At 39.2% G+C, this 24,118-nt stretch overlaps 1 protein-coding gene across 1 annotated transcript in view; it reads left to right on the top strand.

The window, feature by feature from the left end:
* The window catches only part of RELN (reelin), a 284,110-nt gene that overhangs the window by 97,687 nt on the left and 162,305 nt on the right, over positions 1 to 24,118 (top strand). The window contains 3 exon segments of the mRNA XM_044423494.1: positions 10,626 to 10,722; positions 13,025 to 13,265; positions 23,477 to 23,622. Of these exon segments, the coding sequence (XP_044279429.1) occupies positions 10,626 to 10,722; positions 13,025 to 13,265; positions 23,477 to 23,622 (484 nt within the window).

Genomic DNA, 24,118 nt, shown 5'->3' with positions numbered 1-24,118 from the left:
TACTGTATAGATAACATTACTTCAGACTTGTGGGGTTGACGGCTTTCTCTGTGGATTTCTAGAAATATATTTCCAAATAAAACTCTCCTTTTTAACAAGTTATTAATCTAGATTGGTATACCTCAGTAGACTTGTGATTAAACTGTGGAGGTCTTTGCTGGAAATGAAAACTATCAATTAGATTGACACTGGGATGGATTTTTCCCTTGTAGTTTGAATTTAGATGCCAGAAATATGTTACACAATGGTATTTTATTTTGACTTGTCTATTGAACTTTTTATACCATTTGCTTAAATATTAGTAAGGCTATTAGTGACTCAGTTAAGCAAACTCTAAAGCTATCCCCACTCTCAGCAGTGAGTTCTGAGGCTGTCCCACCCCCTTTTGTCAGATCCAGGATGTATGCAGCAGGTGGCTATGGCTGGAATTTCAGGAGCTGAGTCCTGGAGAAGGATGACGGTCTTTGAGAAATGTTAGAGTACTGAAGGCAAAAGCAAGTCCAAATACAGGCTGAGGTTGGGTACTCATGGTCAGAGATCCAACACAGCAGAATTGCGAAGATATGAAGCCAGATATTTACTAGGTGATGCAGTGGTGAGATCAGAGGCAAACAAGAATCAGATACTGACAAGGCATGGTGGGACCGAATGCAAAGTCCAGAGGCAAGCTGGGGTCAGGTACTGGTCAGTACTTGCAGGAGCCAGTGTAAAGTAGTGGTTAAGAAACTTGGGATTCAGAAAGTCTGGGTCCTAATCCCTGCTCAGCCATGAAGCTCATTGGATGACTCTGGGCCAGTCACTGACTCTCAGCTCAACCTACCCCACAGGTTTGTTGTTGAGAAGATAAAATGGAGAGGAGGAGCACCAAGCAAGCCACCTTGCAAGAGAAAAAAAGAGAAATAGATGATGATGATGATGATGATGATGATAATAATAATAATAATAATAATAGCAGCAGCAGCAGCAGCAGCAGCAGCAAAGCAAAGGCAGAAAGGACAAGATACATGTACCTAGCAAGGCAGTCACAAACCAAAGGCAAATTGTGACCAGAAGCTGGGCCACAAGCATAGTATAGCCACTACAAATGGCTGTGATGCTCTGGTAGAGCTGAGTAGTACAGGAAGGTCTTTTATAGGGCCTTCCAAGGCTTCCAGCTGTGCTACATGATTACTCTGTCTCTGATCCTTGCAAGTATCTACAAGACATATTCTGGCACTGCAGGGACTTGCAGAGTGAACTGTAGTGCGCTTTAGCTTTAGCATCATACCACCAAAAGGAGCTATGTAAGAGCTTCATATCCCTACACCTTTGCAACAGTGTTTCACTTTCCACCCTCTGTTTATCCTGCTCATTGTGATGATTTATTAGCAAAGTGAATGCTGCCATGTACGTTTGGAAAGGAAGGAGGGTCTGTTTTCCAAGCAACCGTACACTTCAAGGTATACCAACCACACAGTGTATTATGTATCAGAAAATGCATTTGCGCAAGTGCCCAGTGACAATGTAGGAACTACATTGCAACAAAATTCACAATGCTGCAAGTCTGGGCATTTATTCATAGGTAAGTTTCATTAAACTCAGTGAGGTTTATTCCTAAATAAGTGTGCATAGAATTATATCCAGAGTAACTGCAATAAATCAAGCAAAGAATCAAAACATGTTGTATTTATTTATTGTTATGTTTGTTTTCCGAATGGGACGTATGGCAGAATGCAGGGCCCTTTCCCTTCCCCATTTTAGTTCCTGACTTAAGGTCACTTGCTGAAATTATGGCTTAGTGGGAATTCTGAACCCTGGCTAGCCTTAACCATAGGCATTGTAGTATCACATATGTTTTGGACTACAGCTCCCATAATCCCTGGCCATGGGTTGTACTGGCTGATGGTGATTGGAGATATATCTGGAGGGCATCAGGCTGCCTATCCCTACACTGCACTAGCCCTGTGGTGTATACTTGCAGAACACATGGTCTGGCTTCTTGTGTGTGATGCTGTTGAGGGAAAAAAAACACTCCTTTCAGAGAGTTGAGAAAAAGCACTGTTCTAATAACAACTTCAGGGAGAGATGATTAAGAAAAGGGCAGCTGCTCAAGGAGTAAAGATGTGAATGTGTTTAGGGGAAAGAGAGCTAGAACTTTTCCTTTTCTGTTTGTGCAGGTAGTAGTGTTTTCTTTTTGTTTTTTAATATGGGGAATCTGAATATTCAGATATTCAGATTACTGCCTGTGGTCTAAAGCCCTATAGTCCAACAGCAAGTACTTCAAGTAAGGCTGCTGATCATCATGTCTTTCAGCTCTTAATGCTTGCTTTCTGCTTGTTTTAAAGCATTTGTCAGGATACTAATACTCCTTGCATTATAGCAGTACCAGACTGTACATTGCAAACCTTGGACAACAGTTGAATGCACATCATTCATCCAGCTCTCTTCCACTGCCAAAACACCAAGCGTGAACTGAGTAATTTGAGTTAGAGCAAGGGATAATGACTAAGGATTTAAGCAAAAATGGCCCAGATTTCATGCTAAATCCAAAAGCTCCTTAGATGATGTATATGGAAGGATAATTTCTCTGAGACAATTTCATTAAATGCAGTTTCAAGTAGTGCCACATGTTCAGTCACAGCTGAGCTCTGCTAAAGACAAGCATCCAAAACACTGAGCTGCTGATAGTTTGGTGTTATTTTACAGAAGTGGTAAATGGTTTTTCCTAGCAGTTTACTTTTCAGCTTACTGATCCATGAAACCACTGCTGTCCTTAAAATAGTCCTGATCATCTCTTCAAATTTAGGAGTCTTGGTGTTTGTGTTCACTAAAAATTATTATATATTGCTGTTGTTTCTTGATAGAAATAATGCTTTTGCTTCCTAGTGTCAGAGTATTTCCAGCTATTTCATATTTCTTCCTCATATGTTACTACATTTCAGCAGGTTGAAATGCTCTGAGTTACTCTAATGTGCAATGGGATTACTCCTAATTAAGATATTTAAAGGCAGCACCTTGGGGATCTTTTCAACCAGCATTTTTAATTGCACAGTTTAGGGCTGAGGAAGATCACACGAGAGTTTTAAAGCTCAGCTGCCATGAGATATTAGCATGGTTCATTAGCCAAAATAGTTTTTGCATCTCACTCACAAAGCCAGCGTTCTCCCCTTAGCAATGTCCCTGAACTTACTCTGAACATGATCATTCATAGCCCATCTGCGGAAGGTGATGGATTAATGGCTGAACTGCTGTACATGTAGACAGCAGGGAAGATCGGAAATGCTTTGGCGAATACAGGAGCTGGGTAGGAAGAAGGTCTAGCAAAGACAGGAGCTAGGTAGGTCTAAGAACTGGCAAATATGTGGGTGCTTTTATATGAACCATATTTTGTAGAACTGCACATGAACTCAGAACTTTAAAAATTAGATGTTATTTAGCTATCTGGAGGAATCAGTTGTAGGAGCAGCTACTACTTTCCTACCTGCTACCTTTCAAACATTACATTTCTGAAACATTGCATTCTAGTCAAATGTAAAAACATCTTCACATGTTTATGAGATGTGCATTGGATTTGGATAAAGCCAGAGCAGAATCAGGCCCCTTTGGACCATTGCTTGTGGTTCCAGGAGTTACAAGAACTTAAGCCAGGCTAGAAGACAGATACCCCTTCGTGTTTCAGAAATCCAGACATTCTATCTCCTCTCCAAACAGCATCATTTGGTGTATTTCTCAAACATGCCTGATGAGCAAGGAGAATGTGAGAATTGAGGGTGAGGGAGGCCAATCTTCTAATCATGTAGCAGATTTCACCAGAGATTCAAATCATAGTGCTTTGAGGGGAGGACAAAAAGAACTTTGAGGTGGCCATTCTTCCAATACCACCACAATTCATTATATCAAAAAGCCTTAAACTGGTTTTCAGTCATAACTCCTTGTCCCCTGCGTTTGTTCTTCAAAATTTTGCATGTTGGTTGCCTTCAGAAATGTGCATGATATGTACTATTGTCATACAAATTGCCCCAAAGAAGGAAGTGAGGGAAGGAGTAACCAATCACTTAGTCCTCCCATGAAAAAAATTGAGGAATTCCTTTCTACATGGACCACTGCACCTATCCTTCAGATCTTTGTAATTTTCTTACTTAGGGTTACCTGTAGACTGTGTGTCATTTTCAGAACACTTATCCAATTGGCATATAGAAAGATAAATTCATCTTCCTTTGGATACTCTCAAAACATCAAGGTTACTCTTTCCTCAACTTTTCTGTGCCTATCATATGAAACTAGGCAGAAAGGACAACTATTCCTGCAAAGTTATTGGTAGCTCCCTTTTTAAAAATCAAACTATAAAGAAATATAGCACAAAAATCATGAATGTGTTTTTTTCTGACATTTAGGATATACAATCTCCTCCTAAGGAGCTACTATGCTGCAGGTATCATCCAATACTGTTAAAGAGAAAAAAGTTGTAGCCATTTTTCTCTTTAAGTTTCCATGAGGAGTAATAGGAGACATGCAAGCCTGGATTTTCAAATATCAGCTTGGATTTGTTACCTGAGTCTCCATAGTACACTATGAGTACACTAGTACACTGAGTCTCCATAGTACTATGTTACTGAATTCTGTGATTTGGTGCTGATGTGAGAGAAAGTTAAGTAGAATCTATGAACAACCAGTTCTCCTAATGATCTCATTATCATTTAGAACTGTTGTTCTTGTATCCACAGGTTTTTGCTGGGAATATTTCTAGTGTTGTTTTAAGTAACAGGCACATACAGTCTTCCCTTAACAAATATGAGGGTGTCAGCAAGTGAATGTAACACAGGAAGCTTTGGCTCAAAATTAGAACATCTCCATAGGATATTTGAAATTAATTATTGGTATTTGAAAACACTATCTACTGCATAAATGTTAAAACACCACAAATGGGATAATGGGCCAGTGCTATCCATGACTTATGACCTACTGAGTTTAATTGAGTTTAATCTCAGGTAAGTGGGTATATGAGCACAACCTTACACAGTAGTTTGTCATGTGCCAAAAGATGAAGGAATTGGAAACATGTAATACATTGTTCAAGCATGTTTTATGGAAGGAAGTCAGATCAGAGGGAACAGCTTAATATTGACCAGAGATTTACAAATATGAGTTTGACTCATCAAGCCAAACTATGCTTTAGTGTTACATCTGAACCAGTCCAATGAATAATTAAGCTAAATTGTTCCTGTTAGTTTCATGAGCAGCTGAGGCTAACTGGAAGTTTACTGTGTTGCTCAGCATATCCTGATGTTTGAGGCATTTGCTGAAATAGAACAATCTATAGCTATCAATCTCTTGATATACATAGTTTTATTTCTGTTGTATGAGAATATTGCAATTTTATTTTTTAAAACTGAAGTGCCTGTTTTAATATGTTCTCGTCATAATAAGTTTAGACAAACCATTCCTTCATGATAATAAAGCCTGTGGGTGAATTTTGATACTCCAATTTAGAGTTGGCTTGTTTCATAATCCTCTTATATGAGCGACTCAGAAAGGAGATGTGTTCTCTTCCTGAAGAAATACTTCTGCCCTAAGACTGAGCTTTTCCCTCTGATTCCTACACAAAGAAATTCATTCATGTGGAATTCCATAAGGAAAAAACAGTCTTTTGATTGTGCAGAGATTCTACTGTCTTCGAGCAGCAATAGCTGCTTGTGTGGCATGTCAGAAAAACAATGTGAGATTTGGATTCAGCACTGAAAAGCAATTTAGCCTCTGGAAGCCAAGGAATACATTTGGTCTTTAGTCAATATCAGTTTGGCATTTTACTGACCACCTGGAGGACAGCAATACTTGCCAGGCATGACTCCTACTGACAGTAGATCATGTTCTAGGTCTTTGCGGGGTAAGAGGCTTGTGCAATACTGTTCAGTTTGATGGAGGGGCAAGTCACTGCAAAGACCTCAAAGCAGGCAGGTCACAAGTTCTGGGGCAAGGTCACAGGCAGTAAATAAAGATTGAGTATGGCAAACAGCAGGGCAAAATTAGGAATTGCTATATGGGAAGGTGCAGGGGACAGGCAGGGGAGGAACCTAGTGACCTTCTCTTTTGTCACATGGCTTAAATTTTAGAATAAAATGGTAATAAAGCTCACTAAAGGTCTCAGAATGGGACTTCTCACAGTCAGGCTTAGGATCTTATATCTGGAGCTGGCCTGACCCACCAAATGTTCTATTCTGTGCCATTTTGGAGATTTAGTGGCAGGAAATAGTGGCTTATTTTTATTGCTTTACAACAAATCAACCTTCCAGTTAAGGACTCAGAATCTTCCATTTGGCAAAATGGAACCTTGAGAAGTAGAAACACATGTCATTATGTGATTAGTTGTTCTTGTAATAAAAACCGGATTATTAAAAGACTTTAAAAATAATCCTCAATGGAATATTTTCTTGGAATAGCATGTTTAAGTAAAATTCTTTTTCCTATTTGATAATTATATATTTAGAATAAGTAGCCCTTCAGAATTATTTATAAAGGGTTTTGGGAGGGCTGCATACAGATGCATACATCCTTATATGTAAAATGACACAAAGGATTCTGGGTGAGGGAATAGACTCATAACTGTAATTTTAAAATAATCACATTATTCACATATAACTCCTTCATGTCCTAATACTTTTAAGTACTAAAAGCTCTCTAAGAAAGTGTGTGTGTTTTAAATTTTGGTAGTTAGAATACTTACAGAATAATCCTATAAATCAGGGCAGGAAGATGCAAAAGTAAAGGAACTGTCTTATCCAAACCCCACCTCTGCTGAGCAGCATTCATAGGGATCCAAAACTGTTGCAGAATGAAGCGCAAACTTAACCTAATATTAGATGGCAGTAAATCCTGGGCAGTTTGACAAATCTGTCTTTAGGTTGATTTTGCTGTTTAGACAGCATTGCTCAGCCAGCAGTGCATAGCATTGCACCCTTAGCATGGATAGGATTGCACTCTAATATATGCAAAATGCATAGAGAGTGGCATTATTTATTGTAAATTCTGTTGGAATGAATATCTCACATGAACACAAAATTCTATTCAAATGCAGTGTTTGGGGGATTGATGTTACAGTATAAAAGAACACATGCAATTAATTTCTGAAGGGCTTCTTGGGAAGCATAAAGCAATATTTTAAAGTCTCTATAAAATAAAATACTAGTTACAAAAGCTTGGTGCTCCAGCACATAATTACATAGAATGGGTTTATCATCAAAGTGTTAAAGTTTCTACCCTTTGAGTTACAGAGCTAAGATCATTGCTTTAACCGACAGATACTCTGCTCTGCATAGACTTGACTTTATTTATTATGTTCCAAGTATATACAAATAGGATTTGTAGCTGTAATTCACTGAAAACTCATTAATTCATATTAACCAAAGGGTAGGAGTAAAATAAGTTACAATATTAATGTAATGTAGTTCCTTCACTGTTCAAATGATCAGAAGTAGTCACCTATCATGCATGTAGATATGACATCAGTTTGAGTGGGGATTTACCATATTCTCTTTTTTCATGGTTCTGTAACTTGCACTATTTCACACATATCTGTTCAATTCCTGTTCCAAGATTTGTTTCCCTTGAAGAGCAGTACAAAGCCAGCTCCTTTGTCTGTGCAGTCCATTGAATCACTTGCGGCAGCTCTCAGGGGATTCTCTAGAGGTTCAGGGCATCACAGCCCAGGGTAAAGAACATAAAATTGCTCTCTTCACAGATGACATCCTGCTTATCTGAGTAAAACACAAGCCTCCATTTGACACTGTGAATTGCTGGTAGTATATCTGCTTTCCATAAACATGGCATAGTCAAAGGCAATTCCCTCAGGCACCTACCAATGAGACTCTAATTAAGTGCCTCTGCCTGTCCTCTCAAAAGCATTAAAGCACCTGGAAGTATAAAATTCATACAGTTCAGCTATGTTAAGATCAAGTACATATGCATTCTCTTTGGAAGAAGCTCCCTGAGTGGCCATCATTTAATTCTGTGCTTGACTTGAGTAATCATTGTAATCAGAACAAATGTTCTTAGCTGAGGATTGTGTCTCCTATCTGTTTTCTGACAGTATTTAATAATGCATCCAAGCTGTACTATTTTAAAAAAGCACGGACGTATGTTGATGGAATAACCATTTTGCATAATTGGAGCAGACCCAAAGCAAGGTTATTTATTTATTATCTATTTCCTTGCCTTTTTTCCTGCAAGGATCCTAAGGCAGCTTACATAATCTTCCTTTCTACTGTATCCTCACAGAAACCTTATGGGATAGGTTAGGCTGAGACAATGACTGGTCCAAAGTCACCTAGTGAGCTTTATGGCTAAATAGCATACGGATCTCCCAAGACCCAGTTTAACACTCTAACCGCAATACCATACTGAGATTCCAAAACAGAATAGTTGGTCATCCTGAAGTGTCTTCTTGGGTGACTCAGGGATTTGTTCTGACCTGAATACTGAAGTGAAATCCACTGACAGTTCTTTCTTTGACATTACAGCAGCTGGAGGTGCAAGTAGATAATATCTACCAGCTCACCATATCTGTCTGTATTGTTTGTTGATAGAATGTGTCAGTAAACAACATGAACCTGGACTTTCAAAATGTGCTTGATTAAGACTTTCACCAAATTCATTCATAACAGCCATGGACTATGATGGCAGGCTCTTTCTGGGTTTATTATGGGTTAAACAACAGGAAATAGATGTCAGGAATAAATAGAAGCAAGTTCTGGCTTCCTTGAGGATCCATTTTGGATCTGGTGCTGTTTAGCCTATTTATAAATGACTTATAGACAGTTTTGTATAGGTACATCAGAACCTACCTGTGTTGTTCTTGAACAATATTCAGAAGCAGCAAACTATAGCTGGGTACTTCTACTTAAAAGTAATCTTTCTAAGTAGAACACCAACTTCATGCAGGTATTCTAACCCTTTCCTTATAATAGCTACCTTTACACTATTTGAAATTAGCAAGTTTAAAACAGAATATTGCTGATATACAATAAAGTATTATGAAATTCCTGTGCAATAGAAATGTAGAAAATGGCAAGCAATGTCATTCAGTAAAAGTAAAGGTTCCGGCAGATGGGTATAAATAGGTTATAAATGTTCTTCTTACCTCATTTGTTTTTAATTTGGTAAAAAGTCAGTAAAAATAAACTAAGGGCCATTGCTAGTTGATTTATTTTCAAGAACTTAATTGGGAATGCAACATACCCTTGTTGGTGCAACATTAATTAATTGCAGCCCTGTTGCCTCTGTATTCACACAAAGATTTTAGAACATATTGTACATGTTTATAAGTGTTTGAAAGTTTATTTTTAACATCATTAAAATTCTTTTATAATAAGATGAGGAAAGTACTGAAGAGAAACAAAAAGGTGTTATCACAGATTCTCATTTCTCTTCTGAGGTGTATTTTTAGGCCTGTAGATAAGTGAAGTAATGTAGCTGGGAATGTTCTATTCTGTACTCATACCATTTACATAGGTGAACATTTGGAAGGCTGATTGTGCTTTTCTAAGCAGATACAATTTGAAGTGCATGTATTATGTAGCTTACATGTCGTGAACAACACCCCATGATTTGCTTATGCCACTGCAGCTATGACTATATAGCTGAAACTTGCTACAAATTTGAACGGAAGAACTAAGTTGTGAAATGTTAGTGTTATGAGAAAGAATTCTTTTTATAAACTCCTTGAAGAGAACATTTATCAGAAACATGCTATAGTATCAGTTTGGTTCCCTGTGTTGGTCTTTGTTCCAAGTTGGAACTGATACCATGCCTGTCCTAATCCAGCAGTTATGGCTCAACATCTGTAATGGGGAATATGAGGGGAGCTGAGTAACCTCAGTGTGGGGGAAAGGAGGAACATTGCTTTGTTCCCTTTTCCTAATCAGAGCCATTTCCCATGTGCAGGCCTGCACAACTTGTGGTCCACCAAGCCAAACACCACCTCCAACCATGAATGACTCAGAATGAGTCAAACATCTGGCCAACCAGATTTCATGGTGTTGGTGAATAGATTTACAGGTTGTGCAGGCCCACACTAGTAACTATTCCCACACAAAGAGAGAGTAGTGACATATTAACAGTTGTTTCCACTTAGGTTTACACCAAATTCTCCAGATATAGTACCACATTTGTAGCTTCCAAGACATTTTAACTTTTAGAGTTAGGAGGATCCACATCCAGCATAGAGTTAAATTGTTCTAAAATAAGGACTTCCATTAATACTTAAGAAATTTCTTTATGTATGACAGCCTTTGGGCGTTTACCTTGGCAAGAGTAGCACATGGCACTTCATTTTTGTTTTAATGTTACTTGTGTGTGCTTTTTGAATAGGGGGTCTTTAGTAATTTATTATGGCTTCCCTTGGGAAATCTCCAGCAGATTATGTTGCACTGCTGTGATTTATCATTTCTACATTATTTCTGACTCGGAGAACATGCATTATTATATGTTTTCCTTCAGCAGCAGATCACAGCAAATTTCATCATCCATCAAAGAATTTTAAAATATGGAAAACTGATAATAGTATCAAGGACTCAGTCAGAAGTGAATGTCTTTGGAGCATAATTTATCACTTGACTGTATTATAACACTTTTAATATTATTGCTGTTTACAGGGTCAGGTTCATGTCGCTTTAGTTACTCAGATCCCATCATCATTGTGTCCTACTCCAAGAATAATTCTGCAGATTGGATTCAACTGGAGAAAATTAGGTTTGTTAAAAAATAGTTCTAACAGTTTTTTACTGTATTGCATTGCAATGCTGGACATTCTTCTTTCAGATACCTAGCTTTGCTTAATTCATAATAGTATTTGTTCAAGATGAGTTTTAGATGTAATCCTGCAACATGCAGGTTAGAGAATGAAGGAATACTGCTTCTGAGTGTAAGTGAATGCTTCCAAGATTTTGGAAGGGAGAGGAATTTGGTTAGTATTCCTATTTTTCTGAGCAGTGATCTAATTGTACTAGTGATTCATTGCATAAGATTGTGAAATAGACCATAATGACACTTTTATTCACCATGGTCATATGTACATACCATTCAGATACACCACTGAAGTGAACAGAGAAACATTCATAGGCAGAAAACTCTATTTGCAAATTGGAGCCTTGTAACTTCTATAGCTGCAAGGTTCATATGGAGGGCTTCCAGTGTGTCCCGAGCAAAGACATGTAGCTGTATTTGCAATAATAGTTCATTTTCTCTTGATCCAATCATACCTTTGATTGGGGCCATGATAGGCACTTCTGGAACTGCATCTGAAGACTGGCACAGGGGTTCAAGCAGACTTGAGTATGGAGTGATTCTCTGCACCTAGTAGATTTAAAAAAAACCATGCCCTTATGCAAGTTGGTAGACAAAGAACACCTCCCTACTGCAAAGCAATCTCATGAAGATTTATTCTCTCTGAGCATTACTTCCATCAGATGGCTATGGATAAAACTTTTTATATATTGAAGATATAAAAAGTGTTGCACATTTTCTCTCAATTCAAATCATTTCAGTTTAGGAGTCCAGATATATTGAATGATAAAAACGGAAATTAGGGACATTCTCTATAGCTGCTGCCATGTTTACCCATCTATCCACTTGATTGAAAGGGAAAGATGTATGAGTTTACCATTGTCTTTTCATGACTGTGTTATTACATTCCAAAAGCAATGGTGGCTGGTGTTTCAGCACAACCTTTAATCTCTACAGGAGCAGTAATTTTGAACATGGCAGCTAGCTTCAAATGGGATGGAAGACATTCATTTTTAAAAAAAGGTTTTTGGTTTCATTTGATGGCCTGACCTACAGCATAGCTACATCAACATTTTTGAAAATTACACAATATGTTCAAAAGAAAATGGTTTTGCATCACAACCTAAGGAAATCTGAAAGGGTTCTTTCACAGTGGCACAGAGTTTAATTTAATTGAATAGTCCTGTGAATCAAATATTATATCCTGATGAAGTTTTTTTTAGTCAGAAAACATAATTTTTGTTCCTCTTTTTCTGGTCCAAAATTTTCTAAATTTTAGAATAATGGAGCTGAATGCATTCCTGCTGATCCCTGTTCAAAACAAACATGACATGTTTTCCAATAATGAAATAGTAATGCTTTTACATAACTCCAAATCACTTCCGTTGAGCATGCTCAAATGAGTTAGCCACTGGATTGTGCTTGTGAACACAGTGGTTTTCAAGGGCACAGAAGTGCTTTTGTGCTACTGCATAATTTAACCCAGTGTTACCCATGATGCACAGCAGCAAGGTGGGCACACCAGAAATGGCACAAAGCACCATGTAGGCAACACAGCAAAATGATGGAATGGGTCAGTTGTTGGACTACTAGGACTCAACTTGCTTTATCAAGGCTGGTGCTAAACTTAGGCCTTATGAGCTTCTGCCTCCAGTCTTCCTTGCTTAACCTCCCCTTCCTTTCTTGAAGAATAGTGATTCTTAACTGGCCAAACTCCTGGCCTGAAGACAGATGCCGTTGCTTCTCTCTGTGACCTCCTACCAAATGTATTCCCTATATCATTGAATACATATTATAGTAGGAAAGATGCATTCACCTGAGCTCAGGGTTTCAGGCAGAGAGCTCCTGACCACTCAGTGGGCTTCCAGCCACCAGCTTCAGGCTTGGGGCTTGGAGTCTGATCCATCTCCCAAGTGAGTACCACATTAGAAATAGACTGGACTGATTCTTCCTGCTTTCCTCAGTCTCTAGCCACAAGGCTGGGGCCTTGGCACCCAGTTAATTTCCATGGGTCTTATGAGGGATTGCTTCCTGCAGATAGTGCTCCATATCAGTCTTTATGCTTTGTATTAGTCACCTACATATGCAGCTATCAGTTTTTAGAAATGTAATGTCAAAATGTGGCATAAATTGGGAAAATGACCTTTAATGCTACTGAACTGTCTAAACTTGCTGTGCATGATTGAAGAGTTTGATGATTACCAAAAAAGTTTAACATATAACTGCAACAATGCTAGTAATGATATTTATTTTATATCTTCATCAACAGAGCTCCTTCCAATGTGAGCACAATCATCCACATTCTTTACCTTCCTGAAGAAGCCAAAGGAGAAAATATTCAGTTTCAGTGGAAGCAAGAATATGTGCATGCTGGTGATGTGTATGAAGCCTGCTGGGCATTGGACAATATTCTGATCATAAATGCAGCTCACAGGCAAATTATTTTAGAAGATAATCTTGATCCTGTGGACACAGGCAACTGGCTGTTTTTCCCTGGGGCCACCATTAAGGTTTGCTTAATTTTGCAAATATTTTTGTCCATACAATATTGAATTCTCTGCTGAACCTGTTGGATAAAACATTCTACATGGAAAGAAATACAAGAGAAAGAAGAGAAATCTCATGCTAATTATTTTACTCTGTCAGATTTTTTTTATTCTTGTCATATCACAATGTTGAATGGTTGATATTTTATGCATACCTGGTGAAGCATCCCAAAAATATCAAAATCTGCTGAGAGGACCAGGAGAACTAACAGGGCCACAGCTTATTTATTTATTATTATTATTTATTAAAACATTTTTATGCCGCCCCATTCGCCGAAGCCTCGGGGCGGCTCACAACATAAGTTAAAATGCAAACATTAAGTTAAAATACAAAATAACAATATAAAATATAAAATAAGTCACCCTGGCTTCCTACCTGTTGTCTAGCAGAGGTCATCCATTAGGATGGTCAGTCCCCAAGTCAGAAACTTTGATCCGAGATAAGTGGTTAACTTGGAAGTGGTTAACGCCTCTCTGAGGGAGGGTCAGGTACCTGCCCCTTTAAAGGAGGCGGTAGTCCAACTGGTCCTGAAGAAGGCGTCACTGGATCCAGAGATGGCCACTAATTATAGACCAGTGGCCAACATCCCATTTCTGGGCGAAGTGTTGGAGCAGGTGGTGGCAGGACAACTCCAAGCACTCTTGGAGGAAACTGATTATCTGGACCCATTTCAGTCTGGCTTCAGACCCGGGTATGGTACTGAATCTGCCTTGGTCACCCTGTACGATGACCTGTGCAGGGAGAGAGCCAGGGGGAGTGCATCCCTGTTGGTTTTCCTGGACCTCACAGCGGCTTTCGATACCATCGACCATGGTATCCTTCTGGATAGGCTTGCAGGATTGGGGGTCAGAAGCACTGCTTTGCAGTGGTTCTGCTCCTATCTCAATGGCCAATTCCAGAAGGTGATTCTGGGGGACTATGGCTCTGTGCCATGGCAGCTATGCCATGGAGTTCCACAGGGTTCCATTTTGTCCCCCTTGCTATTTAACATCTACATGAAACCGTTGGGGGAGGTCATCAGGAGGTGTGGGCTGCGGAATCATCAGTATGCTGATGATACCCAGCTCTGCCTCTCGTTTTCTACCAATCCAGGTAATGGGCTGGATGAGAGCCAATAAACTGAAGCTCAATCCAGACAAGACGGAGGTCCTGTTGGTTGGCGGATCGGGCTTCGGAGAGGGTGGATTTGACCTGGTCCTGATTGGGGTTGCACTCCCTCTTAGGGACAAGGTCTGCAGCTTGGGAGTGCTCCTCGACTCAGAGCTTTCACTGGAAGCTCAGGTGACAGCAGTGGTGAGGAGCGCTTTCTTTCAGCTTCAACTGATCCATCAGCTGCATCCCTACCTGGAGGACGACTGCCTGGCGATGGTGACACACGCGTTGGTGACTTCCCGACTTGACTTCTGTAACACACTTTATGTGGGGCTGCCCTTGAAGACGGTCCGGATACTTCAATTGGTTCAAAATAGAGCTGCCAGGCTGCTGACGGGGACTGGGCGTTATGTTCACATGACTCCAGTTCTCCGTCAGCTTCACTGGCTCCCCATTGAAGTCCGGGCCCAATTCAAGGTGTTGGTTATAACCTATAAAACCCTAAACGGCTTGGGTCCTGGTTACCTGAAGGAGCGCTTACATCCATATATGCCCGGCCTCCCCCTGAGATCGGCGGGAGAGGCCCTTCTCTGGGAACCCTCCGTGAAGAATATTAGGAGAGTAAGTACTTGGAGGGAGGGCTTTCTCTGTGGTGGCACCCAATCTATGGAATGCACTCCCCAGAGAGGTCTGCCTGGCACCGTTGTTATTTGTTTTTCGGCGCCAGGCAAAGACCTTTTTATTCAAACGCTATTTTAATTGTTAATATTATTTATTTATTTTATTTTTCAGGCCAGGTCAACTCATATTATATTGTTTTATACTGTCCTTATTTATTATTGTGAGCCGCCCCAAGGCATTGGCAAATAGGGCGGCATAGAAGCTTTCTAAATAAATAAATAATTGTTTTCCTCTGATCCTAGATAATCAGTTTTTTCCAAGAAAACTCAGAACTGTGCTACCACCACATGGTTGAGTATCTTTCCCCAGAGTAGTATGTTTTAGATAGTTAATTATTCAGTTCTGTGGAATCTAATGAAGACTGTTCCCCCAGATTCCTACATATTGTTTACCATCTTTCCTTAGAGAAGTATTCATAATCTTCATCATCCAGAAGCTCTACCCCAGCAGATTTTATAAGCCAGGAAACATCTTCTTCAAAAAGGCTTTAGCCTTCTAGGACAGTGACCCTAAAAAAAAGGGACTTGAGAAAAGTTGCCTCAAACAAAGGGTTGTCAGGTCCCTCCCCTCCCCTCCAAATATGATTTGCTTGTTTGTACTGGTTGGGAGGGTTTGGGTACAGAATGCATGTAGTCAGTGTTGACCAAATGCCATAAGATTGTAGCCACAGCAAACACTTCATTTGTTCTATTATGAACTCACATGAAGGCACAGCTATGGACTTCACTATCTGTGAAGCACAGAGACAGAGCATTCATAGATAAAGAATTATTCTTGGTTGTAGATACAAAAATAAATAAATAAATCTCACCGTCTTGTCAAGATTCATTAATGCTATTGGTAATGTTTTTGGCAAGTTTGGAGGGAACAGATGTGGCCTACAATGCAGTGTGACTTTTTTCTTTTTTCCTATACAATTTCTCAGCTTGTGGTCTCTGAATAGTATTGCAGCAACATATAGCCCTTTTATGCTGGGTTTTTCACGCTATGCATAGTATATTGTTGTAACAAGCATTTAAAGCTGTGTGAATCAATCAAAATATTTAGCACATGAAATTTTGAAATCCGATTTTTCCAGCCTTGTCTGTTTCTATAATTTCTTTGACTAAATCCCTTCATAATACCTTTTATTTTATAATGCCTTAATTTTTTCATGCCTTCTGAGGCATATGCAGCCATATAGAGAGCTAAACCTTAGCAGAGTATAAATGTATAACAAGTAGAGCTTAGCTTTGTTTAGTTGAATTGCTCTTGTTTAGCGATTGCATGCAACTCTGGCTAAAGCTTATAGCAAAAGTGGGTGAATTAGAGATTAGAGATGTACTAAGTCTCATAAAATGCTTGTCAAAATTCTTTTTTCAAAACCAACAGAATAAAAAAATGCATATGCCAGATAGGAGAGTGGATTGGTTTACTAACCTTTCATCTCTCTAAGCTTGCATACGGTTTTAGAGGATAAATTAAATGAGTTTGTCAATCTAATCCCCATCTGACATTTGTCCATATTACACCTGGTATAGTGTAGAGCTTGGATCTTTTTGTTTAACTGAATTCCATATAGACATTTCATTTTGGTATAGCTTCCCCTAATGCTCAGGCTCCATCTGCCATGACACAACTCACACCCTCTAAAACAACTAAGAAAAATCAGTGGTATAATGTAGATAAACGGGCCATTCACTGCTGGCAAGCTCCAAGGTGGCTGGATCCAGTGGGCCTTGATTAAAGCAGCTGCAGTGTTCAATAAGTTTAGAGAGCACTCATACTAGGAAGGGAGATGTGGAGGGGATAATTAAGAAATATTTAAGAACTTATTTAAAGAAATCTTCAGGGTGTTTTAAAAGATATGCAACCATTTTAGGATGTTTACAAAGATGCATCCTCACAATGGCACTAGGGATGGACACACCTTCTGCAGAAAACCATGTGCTCCTTTTTATATGCTATATTTCACTTACCAGGGTCAAATGAATTCACTTGACCTCTTCTTGCTGGGATGAGTACCTGTGGAGCGTGGGGCAAAGAAACTAGCAGCAGGATAAAGCATAAAGGAGCAGGTAGAAAGGTGAAATTCAGAGTCTGCAGGGAGAGCTCCCAGGGACAGCAAGAAATCCATCTGAGATTAGCCCCATTCATGTGTATGGACATGAAGTGTGGAGGCAGCATGTATGTCAACCCCACCCACTTGCTGTGCTGTGTGGGAAGTTATGACGGGATTCTAATCACGTTCCACTTAAGAGGGAGCACAGAGGCAGAGAAGGCACACGTGTTGAGGGCAGGGTTCATGCACTTAGCCTCTCCATCGGATCCTTGAATGTGTGATAGGGCTAAAATCCAGAACCAAATTAGTTTGCAACTACAGACTGTGTGTGTTTTCCTTGTAAGACGAGGGAGAGGAATTTGCAGATAAGAATGTATAAGAACTAGGTGCTAATTTCCATTCACTCTCTACACACATTCTTTCTTGTAAATTGGCTCCTGGGTTGATTATGAGTGGTTGTTGTTGTTGCTTTTAAGGTTTCTTTCACTAGCCTGGAATTATTTGTGACTTGGGGGCAGGGGACAGCCTTGAAAGTCATTAGCAGGTTGAAATCAGCAAGCATGCAAAGGATTATGCTTCAAGCACTCCTTGTTTGCACCTGCGCAGGTACCCTCCCTGCCCCTCCTGTGGAAAGATCTTCCTTAGGTTCTGTTTTGGCGGGCTGGAAAGCCTTGAGATTCTGACTTGGAGTTATTATCAGCAGGTTGACTGGCTTTGAGGTTCAAATAACAATTGACATGGATACAATAAGTATTGAAACATTCCTGTGAATGATGGTCAAATGATAAAAACTTTCTAATGTTTTGAATTTAGTGACAATGTACAGTATTAAATGCTTAATAGCAAATGCACCCTCTTCATATGTAACAACACACACACAGAACAGATGTCACATAGACCATAGGGATATAGAAAGCTGCTTTCTACTCAGCTAGACCTCTGGTCCATCTAAACAAGTATTAATGATGCTTCCTGGCAGAAGCTCTGCAGGATTTTAGGAAAATGTTTTTCCAGCACTGCACTGAGATGCTGATGCTTGACCTTGTGACCGTCTGCACGCAAAGCATGTTCTCTATCATAGAGCTGTAGCCTTTCCCCAGTGGGCCTAATTGAGCTATAGCTTCAAATGGCCTTCATATAACATGTGATTGAATGGGATAATGCAGAATTAGTAGCCATTTATTTTTGCCTCCAATATTTCAGCTTTATAACCAGGGTTAAATTGTGTATAAATCTAACATGGGGAAAATAATTAAAAACTTGATTTGTTACATGCAGAGCAGTTTGTAATCCTACCTGGGTGTTTTTAATTATGGAAAGAGTGTCATAGTGAGCCACCTCATATTCAGAAGTCTGTAACCACTTAATTCTGAATTATGGCAATAGCTATTAAGTGTGTTACTGTGCATAAATTCCAGTTTATCAACACTGGATCCTTCTATCAATCTGCTATCAATCCGGTACATGTGTATTTAGAAATGAGTCCCATCCAGTCTAGTAAGACTTGCTTCCAGGTAAGGGAGTATAAAATTGCAGTGTTAAAAATCTAAAAATTCCAGGCACTAGCATAACTCATTCCCAGCAAGTCACAATATCTAATTTATGACTCTGCAGACAATGCAATTTTAATTAATTTTCTCTATCCTAATTTTTCTTTCCTTCTCGTATCTAATCTGTTTGCACTGCCTAGGTTTTAATTAAAAAAACCTCTCTCTTCTCTCTAAGGAGCTATCTGAAGTGGCAAAAATAATCACTTAAAATATTACAGTCATTAAAAAATTGGCCGCTGTCAGAACAGAGTAGTTTCAGTTTGCCACAAATGGTAGTTTAGCTTTAGTTTTAAAGTGCAATTGTATTTTATGCAACCAGCTAGCCTGACTGTTAAAAAACAAAACAAAACACTCTCTTTTCCAGCTGGGTGGGCTGAGTGACAACTTCTTAATGGAGGAAATTGATGACTCTCCACTCATGTAAAGGTGCAAGCTCACTGGGCAGATTTTGTTCCATCTGCCACCAGCCCTTTGCAAGCTGGCATTGCCCAAATGCTTGTTACACTCATTGCAGTGTTACCAGAGTGCCCAAAAAGGAAATTGTGAAGCTACAGCTGTCTGAAAGAATCATCATGACCATTAGGCCACTGAGAGATATTAGGGAGAGGTGCGTCAATGTTCATCTTTGATTTTTTTTAAGGTCTAATTAAATGTTGTTAGAGGAGAACTTACTAACTAGGGAGCAAAGTCAAGAAGATGTGACCCACATCTGAAGCTCAAAATCTATTAGACTGAGGAATTTCACATGGATGTTTCCTGTTGATCCATCTCTGACTGCCAAAACTGCATCGCCTAGTTACACTGTGTTCTGCCTGTCAGGCAGTGAGAAACTATACAGCGGAGGGAAACAGTGATGACAAAAATGCTTATTGATTTAAAGCTATGAGCGTAAATAAGGAAAGAAGGATGAGATTTCAAAGCATTCATGTAATGCACTTCTATCTGTCCATAATGAATTTTTGTGCCTGAAAAGAGGTCACTCTATATTTCACCAGTTTCACTACCCTCCTTTAATATGGAGAAAGTGTTATGTGTCCCCTTGGCACTGTTGTAGAGCTAGTATTCTACTCTACTGCATATGTAAAAATTTAATGTAAGAAGCACAGTGGCCCAGCAGGATCGACAAACTATTAAGATCCATAATGTGTTCCAAAATCTACTATGAATTTCTGTGTGGACTTGGACTGGTAATTTTGCCTCTTTTCCCAGTTCTCCACTCCAGAAAGGATGCCATGCCTGTTCAGACTGAAATAAAGGAGACATCACAAAGTTCATTCACACAACTGTTCAATCAAGGGCAGTTGCAGCTTCCAGTGAGCCTTTGCTAAATTCACAAAGCCTTAAACTGTGAACCATGTATGCACTTGGTGACACTGATTCAAATATATTTATTTTGTCACCTAATCACAACGGCAACTTTTCAATCAGTAGTACTAGTACTAATGATCTATGTATGCGAACCAACCCGACAGGCATAATTTGGAATGTAGTCATTTAGAGAGCAACCTACATATGTTTAGACAGAAAAGAATGGCTGGCTTGAGCATGCTGGCACTTAGACGACTTTTTTCCATCTAAGAATGCATAGGATTGTCCCCTTATTCCAGTAGAGTGCTATATATTTATTTATATAGTCGCACTGATTTAGTAGAGCTTTAATTAAACACTTTACTGTATTATTGCATTCCAACTCATAAGAGTCCAGGGGCATTACTACTCTCAGGATCAGTATGCCCCTTCTGAATATAAAGGGATGCTGCTTCCTATTTTGGGTAAGAACCTCTAAATCTTTTGCTGCTGTTTTTTGAATTCCACGTGGTAAACAACATGAAATGACATGTTTGTGAAAGTTACCAAGTTGAGGGAAGAAAACCTTCCTTCCTTTTTGCGGTTAAAATGACTGTATGGCTTCTCCTGCTATAATATTTGCTTTGGAACGCTTTCTCCTGCTAGCATTATATTTCTCTGATCTACTGCAAATCAGATTTACAACATTCAGATCACCACTGATTTAAAAGGGAAAAAGTTGTCAAAGATCCACACCAAAAGACCTGAGATTATCCTTAGTAATATCTTGTTTAGGAAGGTGCTTTTGAGATGAAAAGCAAAGTGATTCCTAGGCTGTTTTCCAGAGAGTTTCCCAGTATTTTTTTGATTGGTGATGTTGACTAGCATGGGGCTTATTTACATTTTCCAAACTTGAGGGAAGATGTTTTCCTATCTGACCTTATAAATTATTTCATGCTTTGCTGGAAAAACTGGGATTTAACATGAACATGTTTCTACAGTGTCCCAGATGAGGCATGATTAATTAATGGTGTCTGATAGGACTAGCCTTTCTCAATCTTTTTACCTTGGAGGAACCATGAAATAATGTTCATGCCTCGGGCAACCCCTGCTTAAAAACTTATGGAAATAGACTGGATTTCATGTAAGTAAAGGCTGTAAATTGATCTTAATTAGTGCTATTTACATGGAAATTAATGGCCAGTGTGCAGTGTTCACACCAATAGCAAAGCTGCCAGAAACATCTTCAAATGAAGAAGATATTCAAAGTTGAAATAATATGACTACTGCACAGCTCAGTGCCATGCAAAGTATTTCTCCATGACAGCCTTGCGAACCACAAAATCCTGGTCACCCATTCATGTCTGCTTCCTTTGCTCCACCCACAAATTATCACAGAATATGAAAATGACTACAATGTACTATTTATTTCAACATAGATACACTTGTTTCCAATTAATTTAAACATTATGCTATTAAGATCATTGAATCAAATTACTCGTGTTTATTATAAAAACATGCATTCATGAATGTGAAAATACACTGTGTGAATTCATGCTGTCTTGTGGAACCCACAGCAACCTTTCATGGAACCTTTGGGTTCCAGGGAACCCTGGTTAAGAGAGGCTGGACTGGAATATTCTGGTGGAAAGATACATATTTGGGTAGTCCAGACTTCAGTTTCAAGGTGATTTTGTGCAGTATGGGGATATATTTGTACCCCACAATTAAGTCTTGCCACATTGTTGCAAGAGCCCAAGTTAGATACACATAAATTGCAGAACAGAATGCAAGGTAATTTTGTGATGTACATTTAATTTGGAAGGGCATTATTATATGTGATCTAAACATCATTTAATATGTGTTTTAACACAATATTTACTATACTATAGAGCCATTTGCTTTGATAGTCATAAACATCTTTAAAACATTTCTCTAAGACTTTTAATAAAGATGAGGAGTATGTTGGGAGTAACCCTAAAGGTGATTGGATCCTGACAATGCTTGAATAATTATGAATTGTTCAAAGACGAGAGACTGGGGGAGTGCATCTCCCCCAGTTTTGCCTATTTGGGTTCTCCCTGGAGGGAGATGGAATGGAGTCAGTACCCATGTCCGGATGCCCCACTACACAGTGTTCCAGTTTCAAGTGTGTAAATGAACATGAATGTTAGGGCAGTATGGGTGTATTGCCTGATCCATAATCCAGCTGTTTCCTTTCCTGAACTAGCAGTGGTGGCCTTGAGGTTGGTGCTGGAATCTGTGCAACTTCTTGTACTTAGGTGCTTCAACATACAGATTGAGGCCATATTGTTGTGAATGGCTTAGAACTTCATGGCTTCCATGGCAACAATCAATCTGTCCCAATTAATATTTTGGCCCGCTTATTCAGCGGGGATTTGGGATGCTGGGGACCTGAAGGTGGAAGAATATATAGTTGTGTTGTTGTGGGCAGCATATATGAAGCTGATGCAAGAGAATGTCTGGAGTTTTAAGGTCTGATGCCACCAATACACTGATGGTACCTAATTCTCTCTCTCTAAATCCAAAGCTGCTGTTCTAGTTCTATATTGGTGTCTCATGTCATGAACTGGATTGAGTGCAAATAAACTGAAGATTAATCCAAACAATACAGAAGTGCTCCTGGTTGGTCAAAAGGCTGATCAGGGAATAGGAATTCAAGCAGTACTAGATAGGTTTATAGTTTCAATGTTCTCTTGGACCCGTCCAGGGACCTAGAGGGCCAGTTCTTGGTGGTGGCCAAGAAGAAGGTTGAAGAGTTGAGCCTCAACTGTGCCCATTCCTTGATATGTCTGATCTGGCCATGCGCACACATGCCTTAGTTGCATCCTGTTTGGATTGCTATAACATGCTTAACAAGAACCTGCCCTTAGAAACGGTTCAAAACATCAGCTGGTACAGAATGCTGGTTACAGGAAGCGTGTGACTCCCTTATTTCAGCAATTTCACTGACTACCAGCCTGTTACTGAATGGATTACAAAGTGCTTGTTATGACCTATAAAACTGTATATGGTTTGAGATAATGCTACTTGAAAGTTATCCTTCTCACATATGAGCCCACCAAGCCTTTATGATGTTCCGAAGGAACCCTTTTCACGACTTTCCCCATCAAAGGTGTTTTTGGTGAGAACACAAGAAAGGGTCTTGGTTGGCTATTGCCAGGTTGTGGAATTCTTTTCCAAGGAAGGCTGGTTTTGCTAGTGGATGCTTTTGGCCTATAGGCAGGTCTGAAAGTTTTATTTTGTGACTGCTATGAGTTGTTGTTACTGTATCATAATTGTTTTATTGTTTTTATCTATTTTAAATTGGTTTTTAAGCTACTTTTTGGTAGAAGGGTAATCTATGAAATAAATAAGAATTAAATACTTACGGTCTTTCTGTTTTTGATTTAGCTGCTGCAATCAGCCAGCAACTAAATTTAATGGTTTTCTCAGAATTGTAGAAACTACTGTTACAAAATCAACTTACTAGCCATCTCCTGTGTGTTTCTTTAATCTGCAGCATAGCTGTCAGTCAGATGGGAATGCAATTTATTTTCATGGCACTGAAGGCAGTGAGTTAAATTTTGCCACAACCCGAGATGTGGATCTTTCCAGTGAAGATGCTCCAGAGCAATGGGCAGAAGAGTTTGAGAGCCAACCCAAAGGGTAAGTGTTCACTCTCATGCTTTTTCCACTATGCATCTATTGATGAAGCACTGTCTATGTTTTGGGGCAGTGGATCCAAAGTAATATATTAAATACTTTTCATAGATGCTATTATATACAAAATTCTAACACCTCAGTACAAACTGGTTAAAGGAAGGTCATATGAAAATAACCAGAATGAAATTTGTGAAAGATCCAGTTTGTGCTATGATCCATAAACCTCTGAAAGTGGTGTATGTTTGCATTTACATAGTTTAGCATCCCCAAACCTAAAAATATAACATGGAGAAAGTAGTCTGGTTTAAAAGTAAATGTGGCAGGTTAAATGGTGTGTATATTGAAGCTCAATTGCTCAATTGAGATCTATGATTTAATTTACTCAGATATAGGTAGCAAATAAGTAATACAGCCATTACGGTAGTTTTCAGGTTAACACAGTTATTAGCATATTGCTGTCCTCCAAGTTCCAGATGATTAATCTGGTTCAGAGTGCAGG

The sequence above is a fragment of the Varanus komodoensis genome, unplaced genomic scaffold (genome assembly GCF_004798865.1).
Source record: "Varanus komodoensis strain SLA01 unplaced genomic scaffold, ASM479886v1 scaffold13_3, whole genome shotgun sequence".
Classification (NCBI taxonomy): domain Eukaryota; kingdom Metazoa; phylum Chordata; class Lepidosauria; order Squamata; family Varanidae; genus Varanus; species Varanus komodoensis.
This window is presented reverse-complemented; position numbering and strand designations above follow the sequence as displayed.